Genomic DNA, 21813 nt, shown 5'->3' on the forward strand with positions numbered 1-21813 from the left:
CAACATGTTTATTTAAGCAGGAAGTATCTTCTCTTCTCTTCTTCTTTTTTTTTTCTCTTATTTGAGGTCAGTCAGCTGTTTGCAGACAAGATGCTTAACCCCCCGTCCTGTCCCGTCCCGTCCCACTGCAGACACACATGCAGTCATGGGTTTTTCAGACCCAGGTAAACCCTGAAACGTTGATTGATCCTGTTCCCATTGCACGAAAACAATGAGTCACTCCTCTGTTTTCTTTTTTTTCACTGGCGCGTCAAATTCACCGTCATGAAGGCAGGCACTGTACCGCCAATCTCGGAACCCATCAGCTACGTCTAACGACTTTGCCTCTGGGAACAAGGGCCAGTATTTCAGAGGTCTGGTTTAGCAAGCAGATATCTGCTGGTATGCAAATAAATGTTTAAAAAAAGAATTAAAGTTTAATTTTCAGACTACACCCATTCTTCGCTAAATGCGTTCCGTCTCTTTGCACTCCACAATGGACTCCATTGGGAATGGGGCTACGCAAATGGAAAAAGATAATAGCTGGTCCTGGATAAGTGCAGGAAAGTTGCAGTTATTTGGTATTTGTTTTACCTCAAAATGGGATTTTTAAATCACTTGTAAAGTGCTATTCTTTCATGCAAATATACGAGTGCCTCATCGAAGCAAACACCCTCAACAGCCCCTCCCCCACTGACCCTAAGGCTTTAATATTGAATGGCGTATTGGTACCTTCCCCTCAAGAATTCATAAACTAAACGATTAGCCTCTGTCTGTAATTGCGCTTTCCCTTGCCTAATAGAAGAGGTGAGGTAAGGAGGGAAAAAACAAAGGACAGTTAATTTGTGATTTCCTCTGCTCATTTGAAGGCAAATTAAGTGTCAAACAGCTAATATGGAGCATATTTCATTTTATGAGCTTTTAATTTAATTCCACCGCCTCATATCGCTGGAGCCCGTTAGCTGTGCTGCTAACGCCCGCTCCTCGTCTAAAAGCAGGGGCCATAAATAAACATGTTTCAATTAGACCCTTCATGGTAATAGGATATGATCCTGTTCATTTGCCATGTATGGATGGTGGATGTGTTATTGTGGCAGAGAGGAAACAAGCTGCATGGTGTTTTTCTCCGGCCACGGATGCCCAGTGGTGGCTGGCTTGTGTGCGTGGCGGGGGAAGCTGGCTGGATTGATGGAACTGCCGCAGGGCCAACCCAACTGTAATTACAGGCCATAATGAGAGGCTGCATGGGGAAGTACTGCAATAATAGTCCCTGTGTACTTAGCCATATCTTTGAGAGGGCTAATAACGATTAATTCTGCTCACCGAGGAGAACTTGTCTTAAAACAATTCAATATTTCTCCATAACCCGCCTCCTGTCCTCCGTTTGCCTGAAGCGACAGCTATACGCTCTATTTGCATGAGCTGGCTTCAAGCGACATTACTGTGCAGAATGCATCACTTTTTAATCCTCAGTTTGCTGTTCATAAAGTTTGCAAAAACTTGCACAAAGCTGAACCTGGAAGTACAATTAACTCCAATTTGACATCAGGTGGTTGGGCCCTGCTGTAATCCCACTTCAGTGCTGCTTTTTTAATCAAGCGTGCAATATTGTTTCTTCCCTGTGCAAAAGTATTTGAAATGAGAGTTTGTAGATAATGTGTGTGACAATGAGTTTGCATACTTGATTTAAACACGGCTAGCCATTGAGCAGCTGTCTTATAATAATGATAAATCGTTTCCCTCAGCGTAGCGTGTCATATTAAACAGCTCTATGCTTAACGGCACGGATAAATAAATACACCATAAGTAGCATGGCAGAGCACGGCAGTGACAGCAAACCAAGCGCACAGATAACTCCTGTCCGGACAGAGTGACTGAAGACACAGGCGCTGCGTAACTTCTCCCCCTTAATTCAATTCCATGGCCCAATGTCGTCCCTCCACACCCCCTCCCCTCCCTAACCTGTGCTCCACATCATACCAAAGCGCTCCTGACGGATAACAAGCCAGCCTGTTTGTTCGAGCCTATGTTGCCGGCGCATGTTCGCCCCATTATCTCCGCATAAGCTAAATGCTAAATTATATTTGCCATTTTGTTTGCAGTGACATGGGGCATCAATCACCTCCCTTTTTTATTTCCTCGCCTCTCCTTTCTCCCTCCGCTGCAGCCCCCTGAGCAGGCGACGAGGGGTTGAGAGGTGGGGTGAGGTGGAGGGGTGATGGGGCTGGTGGTGGTGGTGGTGAGGAGACATAAAAAATTCATTACACTTAGTGGCACATCAGCGAGGGAGAGATATGACTCCTGAGGAGGAGAAAGGGGGAGTTGATAATGATGAAGAATATCAAACATAATGCGGCCCAAGTAGCTGCCCCATCCAATTTGTCCTCGTCGCGCAGTGATCGCTTCCTTCTTGTCGGCGGGTAGACAACAAGGATGCTGAGGCATCTCCTTGTGGTAATCAATGTTTGGATGTAAATACAAATGAAGGAGGGAGTAAAAGAGACAGAAATAGTGTTTTTGCCAGTAAAAGAGTGAGCAGAGGGAGGACACTACCGTTGAACTGGCCAGCACGACCAAGCCGAAATCTGTACTAAGTTCTCCTGCTAATGAATACTTATTGTTTCTTCCCATATACGATAGCATGTGCGTGCGATTGGGGTGGGGTGGTTCTACTGTGTCAGGAGCCCATCTGTGCCTGTCAGAGATGGGTAGATGTCAGCAGAGGCATTGCTTCCTCCTCCTGACAGGGCTTGATCACTGCTCTTATGAGAATCACACGCTCCCAGGCTCCCCTCACTCTACTCTCATTTCCTTGTCTCTGACACATGTTCATTTGCGTGTCTCTGACATACAGATCATGTTGCGCGTGTACAGGGCCGTAGCCTTTGATCCTGAAAGGTAAAGAGAGGCGCCCAGCACCCGTAAGGAGGATGCTCCCCGCTCTAAGGCAAGAGGGAGATTTAGGAACTTGATTGGTATCACCATTAGGAGTAGGTTGATGCAGCACAATCTAAGCGGTATGGTAAACTTACACGTGAAGAGGGGGCACAGGGGAAGGTTCGTAGATGTATCGTCCCTGGGTGTGCCGGTCGTCAATTGGCACGGGAGGATGAAAGGTAGGGAAGAACTGTGGTGCAGCTATGGAGAAGAAGAGAGAGAAATATATCAGTTAATGACTGGATTGTGCTGATTCATTTACATTTTACATTCAGTGGATGGCATGATTTTTATGGCAACAAGGAAGTTAGCGTCACTGTGGGTTCCTTTGATCAAAAGTTTAAAACAAATATTTCTGAAAAAAAAGTTCTTGGCAGACAAAAGTTTATCACACTTTGTTTTGCAAGATAATTGTCACAAATGAACACCGCCACTGCTTTTCTTACAGTTGCTGTTTATTTCGAGCCTCATTTTCTTACATTTCAAAATTAAATCAAGCTAACGTTATGCTATGAACAAACTAAACTACAGACACACGAGTTCCACATCGCCGAGCTTCACAAATTCACAAATTTAAAGCTTGTTTGAACAGACCTTATTTCAGGCATAGGTCCAACAATCCTATTGACTTTGAGATGAGGTACCTGGACATTTAACAAGTTATTTTTGATTTTTTTTGGGGGGGGGGGGGGGGGGGCTCATTCCTGCGCTGCTTTACAGCAACTACAATGACAGGCAGTGGTTGATAGTTACGTGTCAGCAAACTCACCCAAATCACCTCATTAAATGAACAAAAAAGCTGCACCGCTCTAAATATTCTCTGAGGAAATCTTTGTAAATGAGGCTCTAAATAAACAGCAACCATATGAAAAGCAGTCAAATGCATGTTTCTCACATTAGCAAGCATAACATTGTTTTCGTTTTCACAAGGATGAGTACAACCAAGGAATGTACAAATGAGAACAAAAACATCCTTTTCCTTTTCAGTGTTTTGTCACCAGAGAGAATTGAGAGGTTTCTTTTTTCCCCCCTCCAGATAAAACATTAAAACATTTGCATAATATGAGCTCCTATAAGCCTCTCTCTATTTTTACCCCTGAAATTGAAACTGTTGCGCTGCCACCAGGCTGGATTCACATATTTATGCTCTCATCTACAAACCTTAATTGCACTCTGAACCAACCAAAGTTGGAAATCATGTGTTGCAACTGTGCATCTGTTGTTGGATAAGTTGAGAAGAGCAAAATGTGGTTGTGAATTTTGTTAGAATGCTGCCAATCTGAGAGTTGGGCTGTAAAAATGAAATGGGTTTAAACTTGCACAAACAGACAGAGACAACATCCCATACACATTTTTTTTTTTTTTTTTTGGATCCGTGAGGCTTCATACACACACTGTATCCACATCTAACTTTATTACTAGTTTCAGACACCTTTGCCAAGTAATGCATTACCAACCTGAGGCGAAGCTTGTGTCAACGTCTGAACACCTCCATGCAACAAGCCTTGGATGCTGTTAGTGACGTGTTTTTTTGCCTGTAAACATCTGGCAGCATGTGCCAAGAGGGCAGATGGCCAAACGGTTGGGTGCCCAACAGCTCTACAGCTGCAGCTGCATCTCTGGCGTAGCAGGAAGTGTTGATCCCCCTGCACCTCTCAGGTCTGCTTACCTCATCACTCATTCAGCCATTGTAACGATTGCTGGCAGCTCTCGCCAACACAGCTGCAATTATGGGGGTATCAGTCTCCACACGACGGATTCAAACACTGCAAAACTTGACGCCATCCTTTTTTTTTTTTTCATTTCAAAGTTCAATCAGTTGATTTGCTTGTGGGAGAAATGTTTTCTCTTGAGTTTTATCTGCTGAACTTTGACCCTTAAACTGGAGCCACTGAGTAATTCACAGACACCTATCTGTTGAGGTGACAGGTAGCCAACTAGCATGCTAGCGGGGTTGAATCACTCATTTTCATTTTAACCCCCACTATTGGAGTAAAACTGTTAAGAGCTGTAGTTTGCAAAATAAGAATCCATCGTGCATACGTCTATAAACAAACTGAAGTTTCAGGCTAATTTCTGTTATGCTATGCCAGTAAACCTTTCATTGAACAAAACAGCACACACTGTTGCAGATAAAGCAAACAGAAAAGCAAGGGAAAAGAGAAAGTGCAGCTATTGTGGCTAGCTAGCAAGTTCATCAGCTAGCAGTACTCTGACTAACCCTTTGCGGACCGCACCACGCTTCCAGTCTCATCTGTTTGGCATGGACGGGCAGATGTCTTTTTGCTTCAATTGTCACTTTGGACTCATCTTGTAAGTGGTAAAGAGGATGTGCACCTCTATGAAGTTAGAGGCTGCAAGGGAGTAATAATAATTGCTTGTTCAAACTCTTAAAACTATAGATCCTGCACTTTACATTTAACCTACAACTCTTTAACTTACCTATTAAGCTCTCAGCTTCTTCTGCAGATTTTCTGTTAAATCTTTATAGTCTCCAAATCCATGCTGAGATACCTGGATGATGTAACTTGACTTCTCACACAGTGGAAACTTTCTTTCAGAGTCACAGAGAGCTGGTTTGACAGGCTGAGGGCTACTCCCAGTGACTAGTAAATCGACTTAGACATGGTAAATTGGTGGAGTGCCCCCTTTATAGATTAAACGCTGGCAATATTTCCATGTTGCATCTTGGCACGTGACAGCATGTCTATCAAGCTGTTTTAGCTGTCACAATAGATGAACAGAAGCTTATTGTTGCCATCTAGGGAGGCTCTTCGTAGGAGAAAAAAAGGAGTCATTACATCAACATCTACCCCTTGAGCTCTATCGTCAAAATTTTTTAGGACACCAAATAATCACAAGAGGAATGAATTCATGAGATGCATCATCAAACATACGCAATACATCATCAAGACTGTTTTAAACGTCATTAAATGTCAATAGTTTGCCATTAACAAGAGCAAAATACTGCTTGTGCTTTAAGAAGGAAAGAAACTTTTTTGAAACTTCCAACCATCTGAGGGTTATCAGTTTCTTTCCACAATAGCCGAGATAAGTGTTAAAATCCTCCTCCATGCTGAAGTATCCGACCGCTTCATCTGAGTCTGTTTGATAGTTCCCTCCTGATGACTCAGTTTTGGCTTGGCTCACCTCGGCTGATTCCAGGGCTGCTGGGGGAAGGAGGGATGGACTGGTGTTAGACAAGGGCAATATCTGCTTTGTTTACTCTCAGCAGCTCCACTCCTGGGCTGTCTGCCCTTGGCTGTCAGAGTGGGAAATGAACTTTCAGGTTTGCTAGAGACTATGTTCTCTACCCTTCCTGCACCCTGCTCATATTGCAACTGCAAATTTTTTTTTTTCCAATCTCCCCTCTTCACACCTAAAACCAAACTGTTTTCTTCTGCAAACTCAGTTCGCGCGTTAGTATCCCTCAATGGCAAGAGATAAAAGAGGGAACGAGATGACGTGTTAGGAGGGGAGTTGGATGAGTCAAGCAACACCAGTTTGAAGCTACTGTTTGTTTCTTGTATCCAAGCACACCTTCTGTTTAAATGTCAAGCAAATTTTAAGCAAACTTTGAAAATGATGCAAACCCCCCACCCCCCCACCCCCCCCAAAAAAACCAAATGTGAACTGGGCAGATTTCCATCGTGTGATGAAGAGTAAATAAACTCGCCAACGCAAAGTGTATTTTCATGATCATAAGATGGTGGTATAGGCAACATTATCCATGGCTGTAAGTAACAGTCATCTGCAGCCATCTACCAGCAGAAAATACAGAGGCGTCTTGTGGAAATGCTCTGTCATCATTCTTTTTTATGCCAGCTAGTGTCGGCCACACTGTCCGGACACAAAGACAAAGTTTGGGAATATCCCTGAAAATGCCAGCAGTGGAAAAGCTGATCAGTCAAGAGAGTTTAAGATTGGCTAAATCAGAGCGTATTCAAAAATTGTGTTTCCATCTCCCTGTTTGCATTTGCTCTTTTACTAAAGAGGCAAAAACCTCCTAGAGCCTAAAAAACCTTTAAGTAAAACTTTGGGTTTTGTTTTTTTTTGTGTCTGATTTGCCACTTCCAGCAACCTCTTCTAATGCAGTACTCTAAATGTACCTAAATATACATTGACGGAAACTGGTTTATTTCAAAATGCAAGATACTTCTGGAACTGAAACTGGTGTTCTCTACTGCGTCACGCATGTCCAGACCCTATGCTTGTGGGGTATCTACAGCATCAGGGGGAAGAGTATAGGCCACTGACCAAGAATGTGTGCAGTATTTGATGAGTTGAGAACGAGAGCGTGTTGCCACAACACACACCTTCATTCCCACATCCGCCACTCCTCATTGAATTACCCAGATCGCCTCCGTGTTTATGTCTCTGGAGCTCCTCACAGAGCACAGCCCTCTGCCAAGCCTGGATCCCTTTGCTTGTTCCTCCCTCTCTCCCTCCCCTCGTCTCGCTGTGGCCCGTGACTCTGATGCATGGCAAAACGTTCCACTGAGGTTTATTTAAATCCAACTCAGAAGTTTACTTTACCATAGCCCTATCTAAATAGAGCTTGCCACCTCTTTTACGCCAGCGCAGCTCTCCATTAGCAAGGCAAACAGGCCCGTGTCACTGGAGGGAATGTATACAGCCGCAAAGAACAGAGGGAGAGGGGGAGACTCCATCCTGCAATCCATCTCCAGTGTTTCCTGTAGGGACTCCTGACTGTTTACTCTGGGACTAAATTGCCCCTGGTCTTCTGGATATTCAGGGTTATTCTCATCCACTAATACATAATACAGCTGGAAGGCACACAGGAAGTTTTACCTTCCACACTGCGTCTACATGCCACAGCAACTCCAGCTGGTGTCATCACGCCACCGCTGGCAAACTGATTAAAGGAATCATCTCAGCAAAATCAAAAGCTGAAAGTCATGATCACGAGTATCCAACTCCTCTCAAACACTGTAATGACCCAAGCGACACTTTTTACAGCAGCAGTATTTCCGTTTTTATTCTTTTAGGAGAAGGGATGGAAGTCATTAAGACATGATTACAAATGGGTCTTAATGAAAGGGCAATTAGAGGCAAACTTTGACCAGGCTCATTAATTCTAATTCAACACAAACACACCGTGCGTACATCCAAAAGCCAGCTTCCCCTTCATTAAAGACAGGAAGGTAATTGCCTTGTCCTTTATTGGACACTTGAATAATTTCAAAAGAAGGGGGAGGACAAAGCCTAAAGCACATCATTTGCAATATCCTCGTCGGGTAATCTCCCTTTGTAATGGAAGTCCTGCCACAAAGGATCGTCACTGTGCTTTGGAACTTACGAGATGATACTTTTTGAATTTTGGCTGTCACAATTCTGATTTTCATAATACACCAACTCTTCTTTCTCTTTTGTGAACTCAGCATTGTGAGTTTATTGTCTTGACGGCTAAACATGAGCTCCCCCTCTCCTCTGGTGAAGGTTCACTGACTCCGCTCTAACAGAGTGTCACCCGCAGCTGAGGACGAAAAAGTATTCCATAAACACTGCACTTCTCATCGACGCTCCAGTGCGAGAGCACAAAGAGCCAGTGACAGATTGTCATAAGCGACTAAGGCGGAGTGAGAAAAGAGCTGCTGGGGCTTGCTCCAGAGGTTTGTGAATTGCTAATGTGGAACATATGAAGCCTGTGCCGGGGCTGTGACTGCCAGATTTCATTATGCCACCTCTCTCACTGCTCATGATCTCACCGCTAAGGAATGCTCGTCTGCGGCGAGGCCCGCACTTACACCATAACTCTGCAACTTTCGGGTGCGAAAGATGCTCAGGGTTTTGCTTCTTTCTATGTTTACAAGTGCACGCGTGTGCAACCTGAGTACAAGCTCATGTACACGACTTTAAAGTGCAAGAAAAGGACACTGCAAACCTGGGCTTGTTTTTGTACTGAGTCTACAAGATGAAACCTAGAGAAATAGTTGGAGTTCCACACCTTTTCACTCTCTGACCTCTTGAAATGAGCCAATGCCGTACTTGCGTCTCTTCATCTTGCCTGTTACATGTCAGTACTCCTTTGTCCACGACACTTTCAAACGAATTGAAAGCAAACTTGAAAGCAACAAAAAGAAAAGGGAATAGATTTATAGCATAGATGTAACAGAGTAGAAGAGGAGGTTGTCTCGGTCAACCACAGCCAACTACCAGCTGGAGAGGTCTTGAGGAATTAGTTGGGCAAGTTGAAATAAAACATTCGCTATGTCAGATCTTATCCAAAAAGGGTTTCCCTTTCCTATACTCTCTTTTTAGCAGGCATCAAAATATTTGTGCCCCCCAAAAAACCCAAAATATTGCCATTTCCTTAAACTTTTTCTGACTTTTAAAAAAAATCTATTTTCGTTGCCTATTCCCCAGTTTTCCCTGTACATTTCCGTTGCCAGGAGGACAACAACATGCTTCCTCCGTTGTGGAATCAATGGCCGCATCTTTTCTCCTGACGGTAAGAGTTTCGCCTGGAGGATGTTGATGCAATGACCAGGACACACCCTTATTCTGTTTCCCACCTGCAGACATGACCAACTGTGTCTGTACGGATGCCCGACCAAGCTGGAGACAACACAGTCCTTCAGCATTTTTTTTTTTTTTTTTTAAATGGAATACTTCAAAATATACAACAAAACCTGTTGATGGAAACGCAACTGTAGCGAGCAGCCGCACTGCTGCTTGGTTTTCCCTTCCTTGAAGTTGAACACTGCTGTAGAAAGGTTCAACTATCCAGTAGTCCAAAAAAATTTTCAAAATAGACAAAATAACAACCCTCTTGAAGGGCCCAACCACTGACTTCAAGCATAGCTATGATTATTTTTGATAGGTTTTTTTACCCCAAACAGCTCAAGTTAAAATCAGGTTTTGTTGTGCTTGCTTTTGAGCTTTCTGTAACCACGTTTAAGAAACCCTTGTGAGTCCTTCATCATGAAACAGAATTGCACCTCACAACAAAACCTGCAGTGTGAACCAGGGATTTTCGTTTATGTAAGCATGGCAGACAAGCATAAACAATAAATCTTTAGTCTGATCCTGAACTATATAACTTGATGATTCCACATTCCCTCAGCAATGTGACACGGTACATCCCATCATAATTTGGCTGGCAGGAGCTGGAGATGAAGAGCCCTCAAGCGGTGGAAGTATTTCGGAGGCATGGCTCAAATTCCCCCACTAATCAATCCCTTCACACCCAGTCTCTTATCATGTTTGCTTGCACTGGGACCTCAAGCTGTTTGGACATGTAAATAACACTTTCGGAGACTGTTTGGCAAAGCTCGATGGGAGTTGATGTTGACTTTTGGAGCGTTTTGCTTAATTATGGGTCCCAGATTGTTTCAGGTCTAATGGCCTAATTACCGCTGTATAAATTAGCCTAATGTTCTTGCTGTGCGAAGCTTTCTCTACTGCATGTGAAGCTCAGGCAGTGGAACAGAGAAAAATAAAAACAGGCGTTTATTCACAAGAAGTGGAGAGAGAGGAAAGCAAGCAGAGAGGTTAAATAAGCGAAGACTGTAAAGTGTTGGCTTGCCAATCCTTCTGCCATTCATCATATATGCAAGGCTGGCAGATCACACTCTGCCCTTCCACAGTAAATCAATAGATTTTTTTCCTTCTCTTCCGCTCTGTTCCCTTTAGTTTTTTTGCTTTCTCTGTCTCACTTGCTCAAATGCTCTCACACCCTTCAACACAAACGAGGTTTCTGTGGGTAAAAGTAATTAACGCTGTGGAAAAGAAAGCACAAGAGAAGAGAGGGCGAGAGTGAATGGCAGAAGGAGAATCAGAAATTCCCAACCTGTGTTCGAGTACACATTCCAGCGCTACTCGCCGTCACAAGTAATTTGTTTGTCTAGACTGAACAAGTTGGCCACTGCCCCTCCTTTCTCTCAGTGGTTCTACATGCCTATGCACATTTACCCAAAGAGTTAATACTCAAGTTGATCCATTTGTTCCACTACTTCCAAGCTTTAATACGAGACAATCGTTTTTCTCCTTCAGAAAAGCTTCATAATCCAGGTTCCTGTCCCCCCTCATACTCATACCTATAAAATACAACTCATATAGGAATCCGTAATCATGAGCAGGACTTGGGGACATTTGCAGGCATTTTTATTTATCTAGTCAACTAACACATTTACCTAGTCACTAACACAACTATTTTATTCTAGATTTCTTTTCCTGTGTATCATAATGTTATTTGCCAATTTGCGCACTTTCCTACAGTCCCTATTTCAGTTGCTGAGCACATTAAATGTCGCTGCCGTAACATCACGTTAACAACTTAAGTTCTATTATACACCTGGTACCATTTTATCACAATATACTGCAATACAATATCACCACCAGGGGCTGGAATATTAATAATATGCTGTTGTATCAGTTTTATTGCATAGTCTTACAGGACATACAGTAAGTAGGACTGTATAAAAAATGTGCATAACCTTTCATGAGATATTATAATAGTTTCACTGTAGAAAAACGCATGCCACACAAAACTTTTACGGGTATCTTCTGCAGGATGTTAATCTGAAATAAAACACAACAAGAAGCCCCGACTTGTCCAGGATGATGAAGCTCATAATGTAAACTGCTCTCCATGCTTCCACCACCTCCTCTTCCCCCTCTTCTCTCTGTAATTTAAACAAATACCTTGGAACTGATATCTTGCATCTGCAACACATTTACCATGCCAAGTCAATCTTAACAAATTACACACCGGCACAAAGACCCTTGACTTGCAAGAGAGTGGAGCTCAGCACGCACACAGTTCTTCCAGAGGCCCCCAGCACCATCCAAACATGACTATACCCAGTTTTTCTTCTTCCCTTCTCCACCTCCCTTCCTCTCTATCCCAGTGTGGATCAGGGAGTGAGTGTTATTTCACGAGGCCTCTGCGGAGCACCAATCTATCTTGTACATTCGGTGAATTTCTCCAGATTGGGATAGGCTGGGGAGCAGAACAAAGAGCTATGCGTTGGCCCTTACCCTTCGCTCCAGCACCCTCACTACCCTACTTCACCCTACAGCCCCCCTGCCCCCCTCCCAGCTGGGGAGAGATTTACACAGCAGTTTAGTAGCTGAAACCCAGTACTACACCTCTCTCCTCTTCTCTCTTCATCTCTCACGTCTGTCTATCTTCCTCTCTCCAACCCCTGATTCCTCCCAGAGAGAAGAGAGTTGATTTAAACCTCAGGTTAATTCACTAGGACTCCACTACATTTATTTTGCTTCAGCTGGCCCTGTGTGATTTATTCTAGTCAAATACAAGACTGCTGTAGGGTTGTTGGTCTTTTGTGAGATCTTTATTTAGGTATCACCGGATCAATTAAAAGGGTAAACTTTTTTTTCTTTTTTTTTCAGACTTGAAAGGCTCATTTTCAGGCTGTGGGAAATAAAAACTGTGCCATAACAAAATATGGGTGTTGTGAAAGGCCAACCTGTTGTTTCTGGCATTACAAAGATGGCTGCTCATGTTGTGGGTGACTTAGCTCAAGCAAATTTTAAGTACCTACAAGCTTATTTCTTACCGTATGTGAATAATATGTCAACAGATACTCTAAATTTGAATTTACATTTCACTTAACATTAAAATGTGAATGAAATCCATGAACGAGATTGGCTCAGTTCCTCTGTCCGATGCTACCGCTGTGGTTCGCATTCTTGAGAGCTCTGGCGTGAGCCTCGGCCGCCAACGCACTCTTTGGATGTAAGACAGACGGGAGTCAAACGAGTACTAGTTTGATGAGTGATTGAGATTTAACAACCAAAGTTCCCAAACTTGTCCACAACTGATGGTGGTCTGCATCCCGAGCCAACTGGAAAACACCTCGTTTGTATCAATCCTGTTTTGTTCCCCCTCAGTTTAAATACTTCTGTTTGTTTGGAAATACTTTGGATTTTGGGCGAAAGACAGCAGCAACACAGCATTTGCAGCTTGAGGTAAAGTTTTGTCCAGCTTATGGAGGTACTGACTGTGTTTAAATCAGGTTTAGCACTTGATCTCCTTTCGAGAAGCAACACGTTCAGATCTCACTAGTAACAAAGGTCCGAGAGAGCGAGAAGCAGACAAAAGGGTTCCGCAGGATTACCTTTTACAGAGTTTATCGGGTTTTTCATAATTTCATTTTACCGTGAAGAGATGTAGATCATGTTTGGCTCTCATTAAAAGTTAATAGTTAGTTTGGTGGGTTTGACAACCCTTGCATGCAAGTACCTCTGCCACCTGACGTGGGGCGAAAATTTGGTGGGGATGCGTAATGATTTATTTTTATTAGAGCTTGAAGATTCAAAAGCCAACAGTGTGGGCTATTATACATATTTTATTTTGTAATGATATTCTTGTCTGCGTTTTAAGTCCATTCCTCCATTTTCCATCAAACCGGTACAGACATTAGACAATGTCTGTGAATGCCTCTGGAGGTATGGAGCCATTATTTAGGCTAATAGAGGAAACTGTGTGTCACAGAGCGACGACAAGGCCCCAAGTCACAGCAATCAGACACAGGGCTGCAGGGCCAGATAGGGTCTGATGCTTCTGGAGCAACTGGGTCTTTAGAAATGCAACAAAAACATCTGGAACATTCTTTACGACTCCAGACTTTATGTATCGCTGTCACCTTACCCTCTCTTTCACCCCCTCTCCACAACTCTTGCATCCTCTTATTCTTTCAGCTAATCACCCTCTCTTTTTCTTTGCCGCTCTCATTATTCACAGCGCATCCTCCTGATCTCTCCCCTTTTCCCTCCTCACAGCATCCCAAAACATTCACACAGCATCCCAAAACAAGGACAAAGTTGTAATCCATTTACTGCACCCCTGTCAACAGATTCCACCCAAATAATCCTAAAAGACTTACTGCCAGGCCTAGGTACTATCAAGGGAGCAAGAGGATGGAAGAAAGCAGAATGCACTGGGGAAGGGAAGCGAGAGCTGTAGAGAAAGAGGGAAGCGAGATGAGAACATACAAGGGGAGTGGAGAAGTGAACAGGAACTTGTGTCACAGTGATTGGAGTCTTTGTCACGCAGGTGGTGCTCAGGGGTTCCCTCAGCCTGGGCAGAGAGACAAACTGGGGCCCATGTAAACCTTAAAGAGGATTAACCCTGCCGGAGCACTTTAATGAGACCTGAAAGTGCCGGGCACTGGAGAGCCCCACTGATTGAGCCGCGCTCGAGTCGGTTCCCAATGGTCCTCCGGCCCAGTGGCCCAGCAGCGTTGCAGCAGCCCTGTGGCCTACAGCTGCCCGCTCACACTGAGCCACATCAAAGCAGCCTGTCTGGGAGAACCCCAAGATGGGAGCACGGGGAGGGGGTGGGCATACAAGAGGTAGAGAGTGGAGGAGGAGGAGGAGGAGGAGGAGGGTGCCTGGATGGAGGAATCCCTTATCTCCTCCTGAGAGGATGCTGCTCTGTGGTGCGAGATTGTCTGGAGCTGCCACCTGTCTCAGGCATCTTTGAAGGCAACACTAAAGCCTGTGATGGGTCTGACCTCCTTGAGCTCCCATTCTTTTATGTCTCTCTTCATTTTCTGCTTTGTTACACCCCCCCTCCTCCTCCTCCTCCTTTCCCCTCTCTGACTCTTTCTCTCTCTTCCACTTCTCTCCAGTGATATCTTGCATTTCACCAGGCTGCCGGAAACATTTTAATTATACTGTGTTCATCAGCCTCCTCTTCATGTAGAACAATATATACTTGCGACCCCACAGAGACGAGTGCAAGATACGGGTTGTTGGCTGCAGGGATAAGGGTGCTTATCTTCACCGCTATGTGACGGGAAAGCAAATAGAAAAGTGGAGTGATGAGATTTGGATACACGGGCAACAAACATGTGGAGGGGCGTGAAATAACTTTGATTCTCCCACAGCACACAGAGGTGATTATCCTACTGGAGACTACAGGATAACATAAGGAGGAGAGAAAAAGGTCAAGATATCATAACCAGCAAGCTGAGAAGAAGCCACAGTGAGCATTTATCATATTGTTTCCATACAGTGCTTAATGTTATTGTTGCCACTTGAATGGTCAAGACGCAGCAAATCTTCATTTTAAGCCTTCACAACATCAGCAAAGTTATTGTTCTGTGTTGCCTCTGTGAATCGGCTGATTAGACGTTTGAAAAGACGAAAACATGCAGACAGATGTTACTACGGCGATACCAAGAAATGCTCTTCTTTGAACATCTTAAGTTCCCTGGAAATTCTCCTTAATTCTCCTTTAGCCCCTTCATATTTAATCTTGTCATTGTTAATAAGAACTGCCATTATTCTGAGATTCACACGCATCAGCTTTGTGGTAGCGCATGACTTTAAGATGGTATAAAAGTGCTTGAAATTCTGCTTAACCCTCCTTAAATCATCAAGAGCTACAAAGGGGGCACATGCATGTGAGAATATGGCCTATCTTCCAGCATGAGATGCCTCTAATAAGCTGTAAAAGGGGATCATCTGATTATCCCTGGTGTGCTGGACCAAGGGGACGCAGCAGAGCGCAGACCCGTGTTGTTCTTTCTTGATGAAAGGAAGTGGATGGAAGGGATCCCTCTCCATCGCCTGCAGTGCGCCCCAGGCTTCGTTGTGCCGGCGTACTGCTGAGGGACTACACCTTGCCACCGTGCTCAAAACGCCAATATTGAAACAATCACAAAGACTAACACTTACCCCGATCTTCTCACCCGAGGCTCTCCTCTGTACTCCCCAGTTCTTTTGGGGGAGAGAGGATGTTTGAACCAGCCACTGCTTGTCATATTTTAACCAAAAAAAAGTTTGCTCATCAAGTGCCATTTCGTGATCGCTCTCTTTTTGATCGTTTGTAGTTTTTCCCTTCCTGTACACTTTGCTGGCCCTTGCGCTCTTTTTTTTTTTTTTTTTTGCGGCCTTCAAGATAAATGGAAAGGTCTTGCGCTGGTCCATATGAGCTGAATGACCAGGCACTGTAATTATTTGTCGAGGTTGTGCTGCCATTGTTGTGCAGATCACGTTCAGTTTGGTGACAGCCAGCTCATTCAGTTCACTGGTCAGCTACATTTTGATACTGAGACAGACAGACTGACACAGGGGCAGCGGCTATGCGTGCTATGGCCCAGTAGACCTAAGATCAGCTCTGCACAGCAGTTTGGAGGTTAACCCCTGTGACTGGACAACCCCCCCCCCCCCCCCCAACCCCAACCCTACCACACCATAAAACCTTAGGACCGTTTTTTTTCCCCCACTATGGCTTTCCCAGACCAGAATGATCCAGGTAGCAGTCACCTCTGGCCAGGCTCAAGCGGGTTTGCAGTGATACATGGTGTGGGAATCCTTCAGTCAGGAGATCCATGCCTTCACTGCCTTTATCTTAGCATGCTTGGATTTTCAGATCAGTCAAGGACAACAAGGCTTTTGTGTAGGGATTTGGCCCAGGCAGGCAGATCTGGGCTTGATTTTTAAAGTCCTATAGGACAGATAGGCTGTCATCACACTTTGGAGACACCCTTAATGGTCTCTGAATGACCCACTGTATGTCAGATAATGTACCGGCACACCACTTAAGTCACTTTGCCAAAAAACAACAAAAAAAAAACAACTGCTTAAGCCGTGTGTTAAGCTTTACTTTACCCTCTCGTTGCCTTCCTTTCACTAAGTATTCTCCGGCACAGTTTGCAAGAAAGACCATTGTGGCTTTAAGTCCCTCCATAGATGTGTTCAGTTTGGCAAAGATGGGCAAGTGTTTAAGAAAGAGACACTTTAAAAAAGAGGATTCTCTCCGAGGAGGCGAAGATGCGTCGCCAGCAAGTGGGCTCACTGTTGCTGCAGGACCACTGACCGACTAATCAGTGCACAATGTAAACAGATGTTGGTGCTTTGCATCCCATTCACACTTCCAGACAATTAAGATCTTAAAAAAAAAGAAGAAAAAAAAACACTTCTCCCCTCATTAATCCGCATCTCAATCCTTTCTTCTTATCCCACAGTAAAGCCTCATGTATTAGTGTTGTGGTAAGAAGGATATGGACTCTTATCCAGTGTTTGCCCAAGAAAAGCGGCTAAGACTCAGGCATCACCACGATTAGCTAATGCTAACAATAGGGGCAATGTTTCCTCAGTGCCTCTTCTTTTCTACATTGAAGTGGGTGTAAAACCCAGAGTAAACACAGTCTCAGGCCACGGACGTAGAATGAGTAGGAGATCACAAGTCTGGGTGAATAGCAGAGATTTAGCCCGAACATAGAACCCTGAAGATAAACCTCCCTTCTTGTTGTTCCACTCCCTCGCCTCCCAGAGCTTCACCGCCACATTAAGAACCCCAGCAGCCAGGTGTGGGGAGGCTGCAGGTGCCGTCGCATTTAGGCACATTAAGGAGTGACACACACCAGCACTAAGAGTAATCGGATTTACCTGGCTATCTGCTGTGTGGCGTAGCACAGTGTGCAAGCGCAGCACAAAGGCAAAGGGCCCCCTCTCCATCACAAACACACACCTGGGATGAATTTAGGAGATGACAAAGCCCTCATGGTGAGGAACTGCCGCTGGCGTGAGAGCTGTGTGTGTGTGTGCGCACGTGCACGTGTCCATATAACCAGAGCAGGCGCCGATGGCATTTTACACCTTGTGGCACAGGAGAGGGGACAGATGCTACAGAGCTCAGGTTCAAAGCCGCAGAGGAAGGGAGGGGAAGCAAAGGTTTTAGAGGGGACTCTTTGGTTCTGCTGACCCTGAGACCACAGGGGCTCATGGGGATTGAGCTCTAGTACTGGGTTCAATCAGACAGAATGGGACTGCTGCCTTTAGGGACACCCCATGTCTTCAACACCTGGGGCCAGGAGGAGGTGTTTTACACAGTAGCACTCTTATCTCAGATCATAAGTCTTCCTCAGAAGAGTCAGGATCAGAGCAAAGAGAGAAAAGACACTCGTTTATATGTTTTTTTCTCTCTTATGTCTCTTTACAGCCCTTTTGAACAGTTAGGCTGCCATTTTAATGCAGTTCTTCAGTATCACTGCTTCACCAGTGCATTAGTAAGTTGTAAGGAGTTCATGTGCCTATCAAGCATAGTTTTCGATTTGCATGTAAAGTAACAAACCTTTTTCAGGTAGAAAGTACAAGTAAGGCTGCACAAATCCATGTCATGACTTCAAATTGTTACGATTCTTCTCCATGATAAGAAGCACTCGTGTCATCATCATAGTACAACCATTGTATATTTCCTTTTTTTTTTAACTTTATTTGCACATGGTATTTTCCATGTGTTTATCCCAAGGTCACATTTGGAATCTTGTGAGAATTTGTTTTTTGCCAATTTTAGTGGAATTTTTTATTTTTTTTAAATCAAATTCTGTCTTTTTAGGATTCTTTTAGGCAACTATGAATAGTTTTTTGTTTTTTTTTTAAGAATTTGAAAATTTGATTTATTGTTGCATTTTTGGATCCCTTTTTTTGCATGTTTGCCCAGCTCTCATAACTGTCATACATCACTATGCCATTTTCATCTCCCAAATTATATCTTTATTGCAAATAATGCCGTGAAATATCGTGGCACAGTTTAAAATCTAACTCGCTCACCTCTAAATACAACTACGTGTACTTTTTATGAGAAAATGCTTGCATGAAAGCTTCAGAAGTTTCGGGTATTCAAGTTAACCAAACAACGAATCCATAAATCAGAACGTAACTGATTGATAAATTGAAAATATAATCATTTGACAAATTGACGTGGAGAAAAATAGCTTATTAGTGACTTTAAAAAAAAAAAGGTTGCTTCAAGAAAATGTAGCAGCCTTAAAGAAAAGCCCCTTGAAGCCCATTGACTTTCTCTGCTGCTTTTGAACTCTTTATTTCAGACTGCGACTTTTCCACATGACCCTAAGCTACCCCCCCCCCCCCCCCCAGCCCCCCCACCACCCCCATGGCTTCAGTGGTCTGGAACCTCCAGAGCTCCTTCACACGTACCCTCACACATACATAAAATGAGAAGTGGCAGTGTTGCTGAGTTAGGTCAGGATGTAATGGGCAGTAATGTTCTGCCCTCGAGGGTCCTGTCTACAACACTATTGCCTAGTTTTAAGTAACCTTTCCCTTAAAGAGGCACCTTGGTGCACCCGAGCAAGATAGCCAATAGCTAATGTAGAGACGGAATAAATGGAGTTACAGTATTCGGTTGGGGTTCGTTGGACTTTTCATTACTGCCTTTGGATTAAAATCACTCTGACCCACTCGGCCTGCCCCAATTCAGAGCCAATTTAACCAAACTAAACAAGCTATCACATCAAATCCTTGTCAGCAGGCTAAGTCCTCAACACAATGGCCGCTGAATTAACCTCCTAATCAGCCTCTTACTCCCCAATCATCTATCTCCTGTTCTCTCTTTCCACATACACACTGTTTTCACTTTCATCTAACTGTCTATCTCACCTTTGTTGAAAATTATCTTGGCTATCAAGCAGCACAGCTCTTCCTCCACCTCAACCACTCTCTCTTAGGGATTCAGAGAGACAGAGAGAGAGAGACAGAGACAGAGACAGAGAGAGAGAGACAGAGAGAGAGAGGAAGGCAGACTAGGGGTTGGTGGTGAACTGCTTTGGGGCTTTGAAGTGCGTGTTGATGAGAGAAAGTGGAGTACTGTGTTCAGACAGGCCCCTAATGAGGGAATTAAGAAGCTACGCTGGCCGTTCCCCATACTAACTTCCCATGCACAACACAAGACCAGCATGTGTTCGTGTGTGTGTGTGTGTGTGTGTGTGTGTATGTGTGTGTGTGTGTGTGTGTGTGTGTGTGTGTGTGAGAGAGCATAAGAGAGAGGCTAATCTGTCAGATTGAATCACGTATCTGGCAGTACTACCTCTCACCTGTACAGAGAAAAAGTTGGCCTCGGTGTTGTGTGCACAGTGTACTTTCTTTATGAAATATTCCAGTTACTGCTAATGGACTTACGATAGTGTGAGTCTAGGTAGCCGTTGCGGGGGTCCATGGCGAACAGGGTGCCTCTGTATGGTAGGGCATGGTCAGCCAGGTGGGGCAAAGAGCCATGCAGCTCTTTCTTGAGCAGGGAGGGGCGCTCCTCAGTAGAAGTGGAGGGTTCTTCATTCACGCTCCTGTCTGGGGCGCCGGGCGTTGGGGTCTGGGAGCTGAGAGCGTTGCGCCTCTCACGGTGGTAAGGCGTGCCCGAACTGTCATCCTCTGCAAAGATAAGTCAAGAAGACGGATGTTAAAACTTTGAAACAATGAGCTGCAGATTTATAACGCAATTGGAATAAAACATATATATATATATATATATTTTTTTTTTTTTTTTTTAAGCTGGTAAAGGAATCTCTTTCCCTCCCTGATTATGTTTCAGACACACTGGCAAACACACGCACGGTTTGAACCGCCGTCTACCTGGTGAGGAAGTCAGCTCACGTAGAAGCGCTAGGTAGAAGGAGGAGCAGGAGATCAGCTTTGTACACCTGCAACCTACCAAGCATTATGGGTGTAAATCTGCCTTCCACGGAGCCAGATGTGGGAGTTCAGACAGCGTAAGAGCAAACATTTCGCACAGCCGAGGCAGCATTTCCCAAAAGTCTGTTCTTAAATTCAGCTCGGTCTGTTCTTTTTATAAAGAAATGGATTCCCATGGTGGAAGCAACACGGGCTTACCGCCTGCATTCCAAGCTACCCATTAACCAGCGTCATGGGTTGTATCAAACCCACCCTCATTCTCCTGACCCCCTCCCTCCCTTTTCTTCTCAAACTAAATCTCTCTTTCTCTGTTTGAGGGCAAAATTAGGAGGAGTGGGATCTCTGGGGAAAGCTTCCTGGCATGCTGGGTAAAAGGGATAAATGTGGAATTGAGTTCAAGGGCTGAGCTCCACCAGAAAGACATGACCCTTGACCCTTGGCCCGACCTCTGAACTGAGGTATATGAGGGTCAGGTAGACTCCTGACTGGGTATTAGCCTTCTCTGTTTATATGATACAATACAGACTCACTCACCAAGTGAGACGGTATCTCTGGGATTTAGTTTGATTGTCAACTAGATTCTGCAACCACTCAGGTCGGATTTATAGAAGTGCCTGCTCACTGACGGTCATTCTGCCGCAGACGTCCTCGTGGGCACGTAACGACAGTGAGATATCCATGTTAACAGAATTATAAAATAGAGATTTGGTTGGATTGTTGCGTCATTGTCGCTTATAAAGATAGAGAATTATAGGTTATCTATACAACTACCTGGCTTTAAGACGAAGGTTTTTGTTTTTGTTTTTTTTCAAAGAATATCGAGCAAATGTATCAATTTAATTTTTGCTTGCATTTTGAATAAGCTTTGGAAATGTTGCAAAAAAAAGGAAATGCAATATTCGGCGCATTTCACGATGCCAAATTGTCTTAAATACTTTCAGTTAGGCAAGTTTTGTTGCAAAACTGTTTCTGTTCAGTGGATAATTTGGAAAAAAGATCTAATTCTACGAATGAAGCAAATTTCACTTGATACTGAAAGTGCGATATGACTTGCGATAATAGAGAGTGTTCATTTTTACACTATTATTCTAATTTTCATTGAAAAAAAAAAAAACCCTAAAACTATTTTGGTGGGATTTTTTTGAGGATCTGTATCAAATAGGGATGTTTGTGGAATATGAGGTGAAGGCAGGACATCTCAGCAGCATCACAACGCTCCACTGAAAATGATATTTTAACACACATTTAGCCATTATCAACCATGGCGCCTTCCTGTTCATGAAAAGTAGGCCATACAGTTACGTCCATCGAATTTCTATTTGCTGGGGAGACGAAGACAAAGTTTGTGAAAATCCAACAAGTTGCCCGCAGTGGGAACAGCTGGTCAGTGAGTTACAGATTTGCTGCATCAGGAGGGAAACGGAAAAGCCGCTGGAAGCCAAAATAAAACCTTTTTTTTTTTTTTCAATT

General features: G+C 44.0%; 1 protein-coding gene across 1 annotated transcript in view; it reads right to left on the minus strand.

The window, feature by feature from the left end:
- Positions 1-21813, minus strand: part of gli3 (GLI family zinc finger 3) — a 103486-nt gene that overhangs the window by 41601 nt on the left and 40072 nt on the right. Inside the window, exons 3-4 of the mRNA XM_086191285.1 lie at positions 19837-20082; positions 3012-3117 (exon numbers count right to left, since the gene is read on the minus strand). Coding sequence (XP_086047411.1) covers positions 3012-3117; positions 19837-20082 — 352 coding nt within the window. The remainder of the gene's footprint in view (positions 1-3011; positions 3118-19836; positions 20083-21813) is intronic.

This window comes from Aulostomus chinensis, chromosome 21 (genome assembly GCF_037954235.1).
Source record: "Aulostomus chinensis isolate RoL2024-O1b breed Wild chromosome 21, RoL_Achi_v1.0, whole genome shotgun sequence".
Taxonomy (NCBI): domain Eukaryota; kingdom Metazoa; phylum Chordata; class Actinopteri; order Syngnathiformes; family Aulostomidae; genus Aulostomus; species Aulostomus chinensis.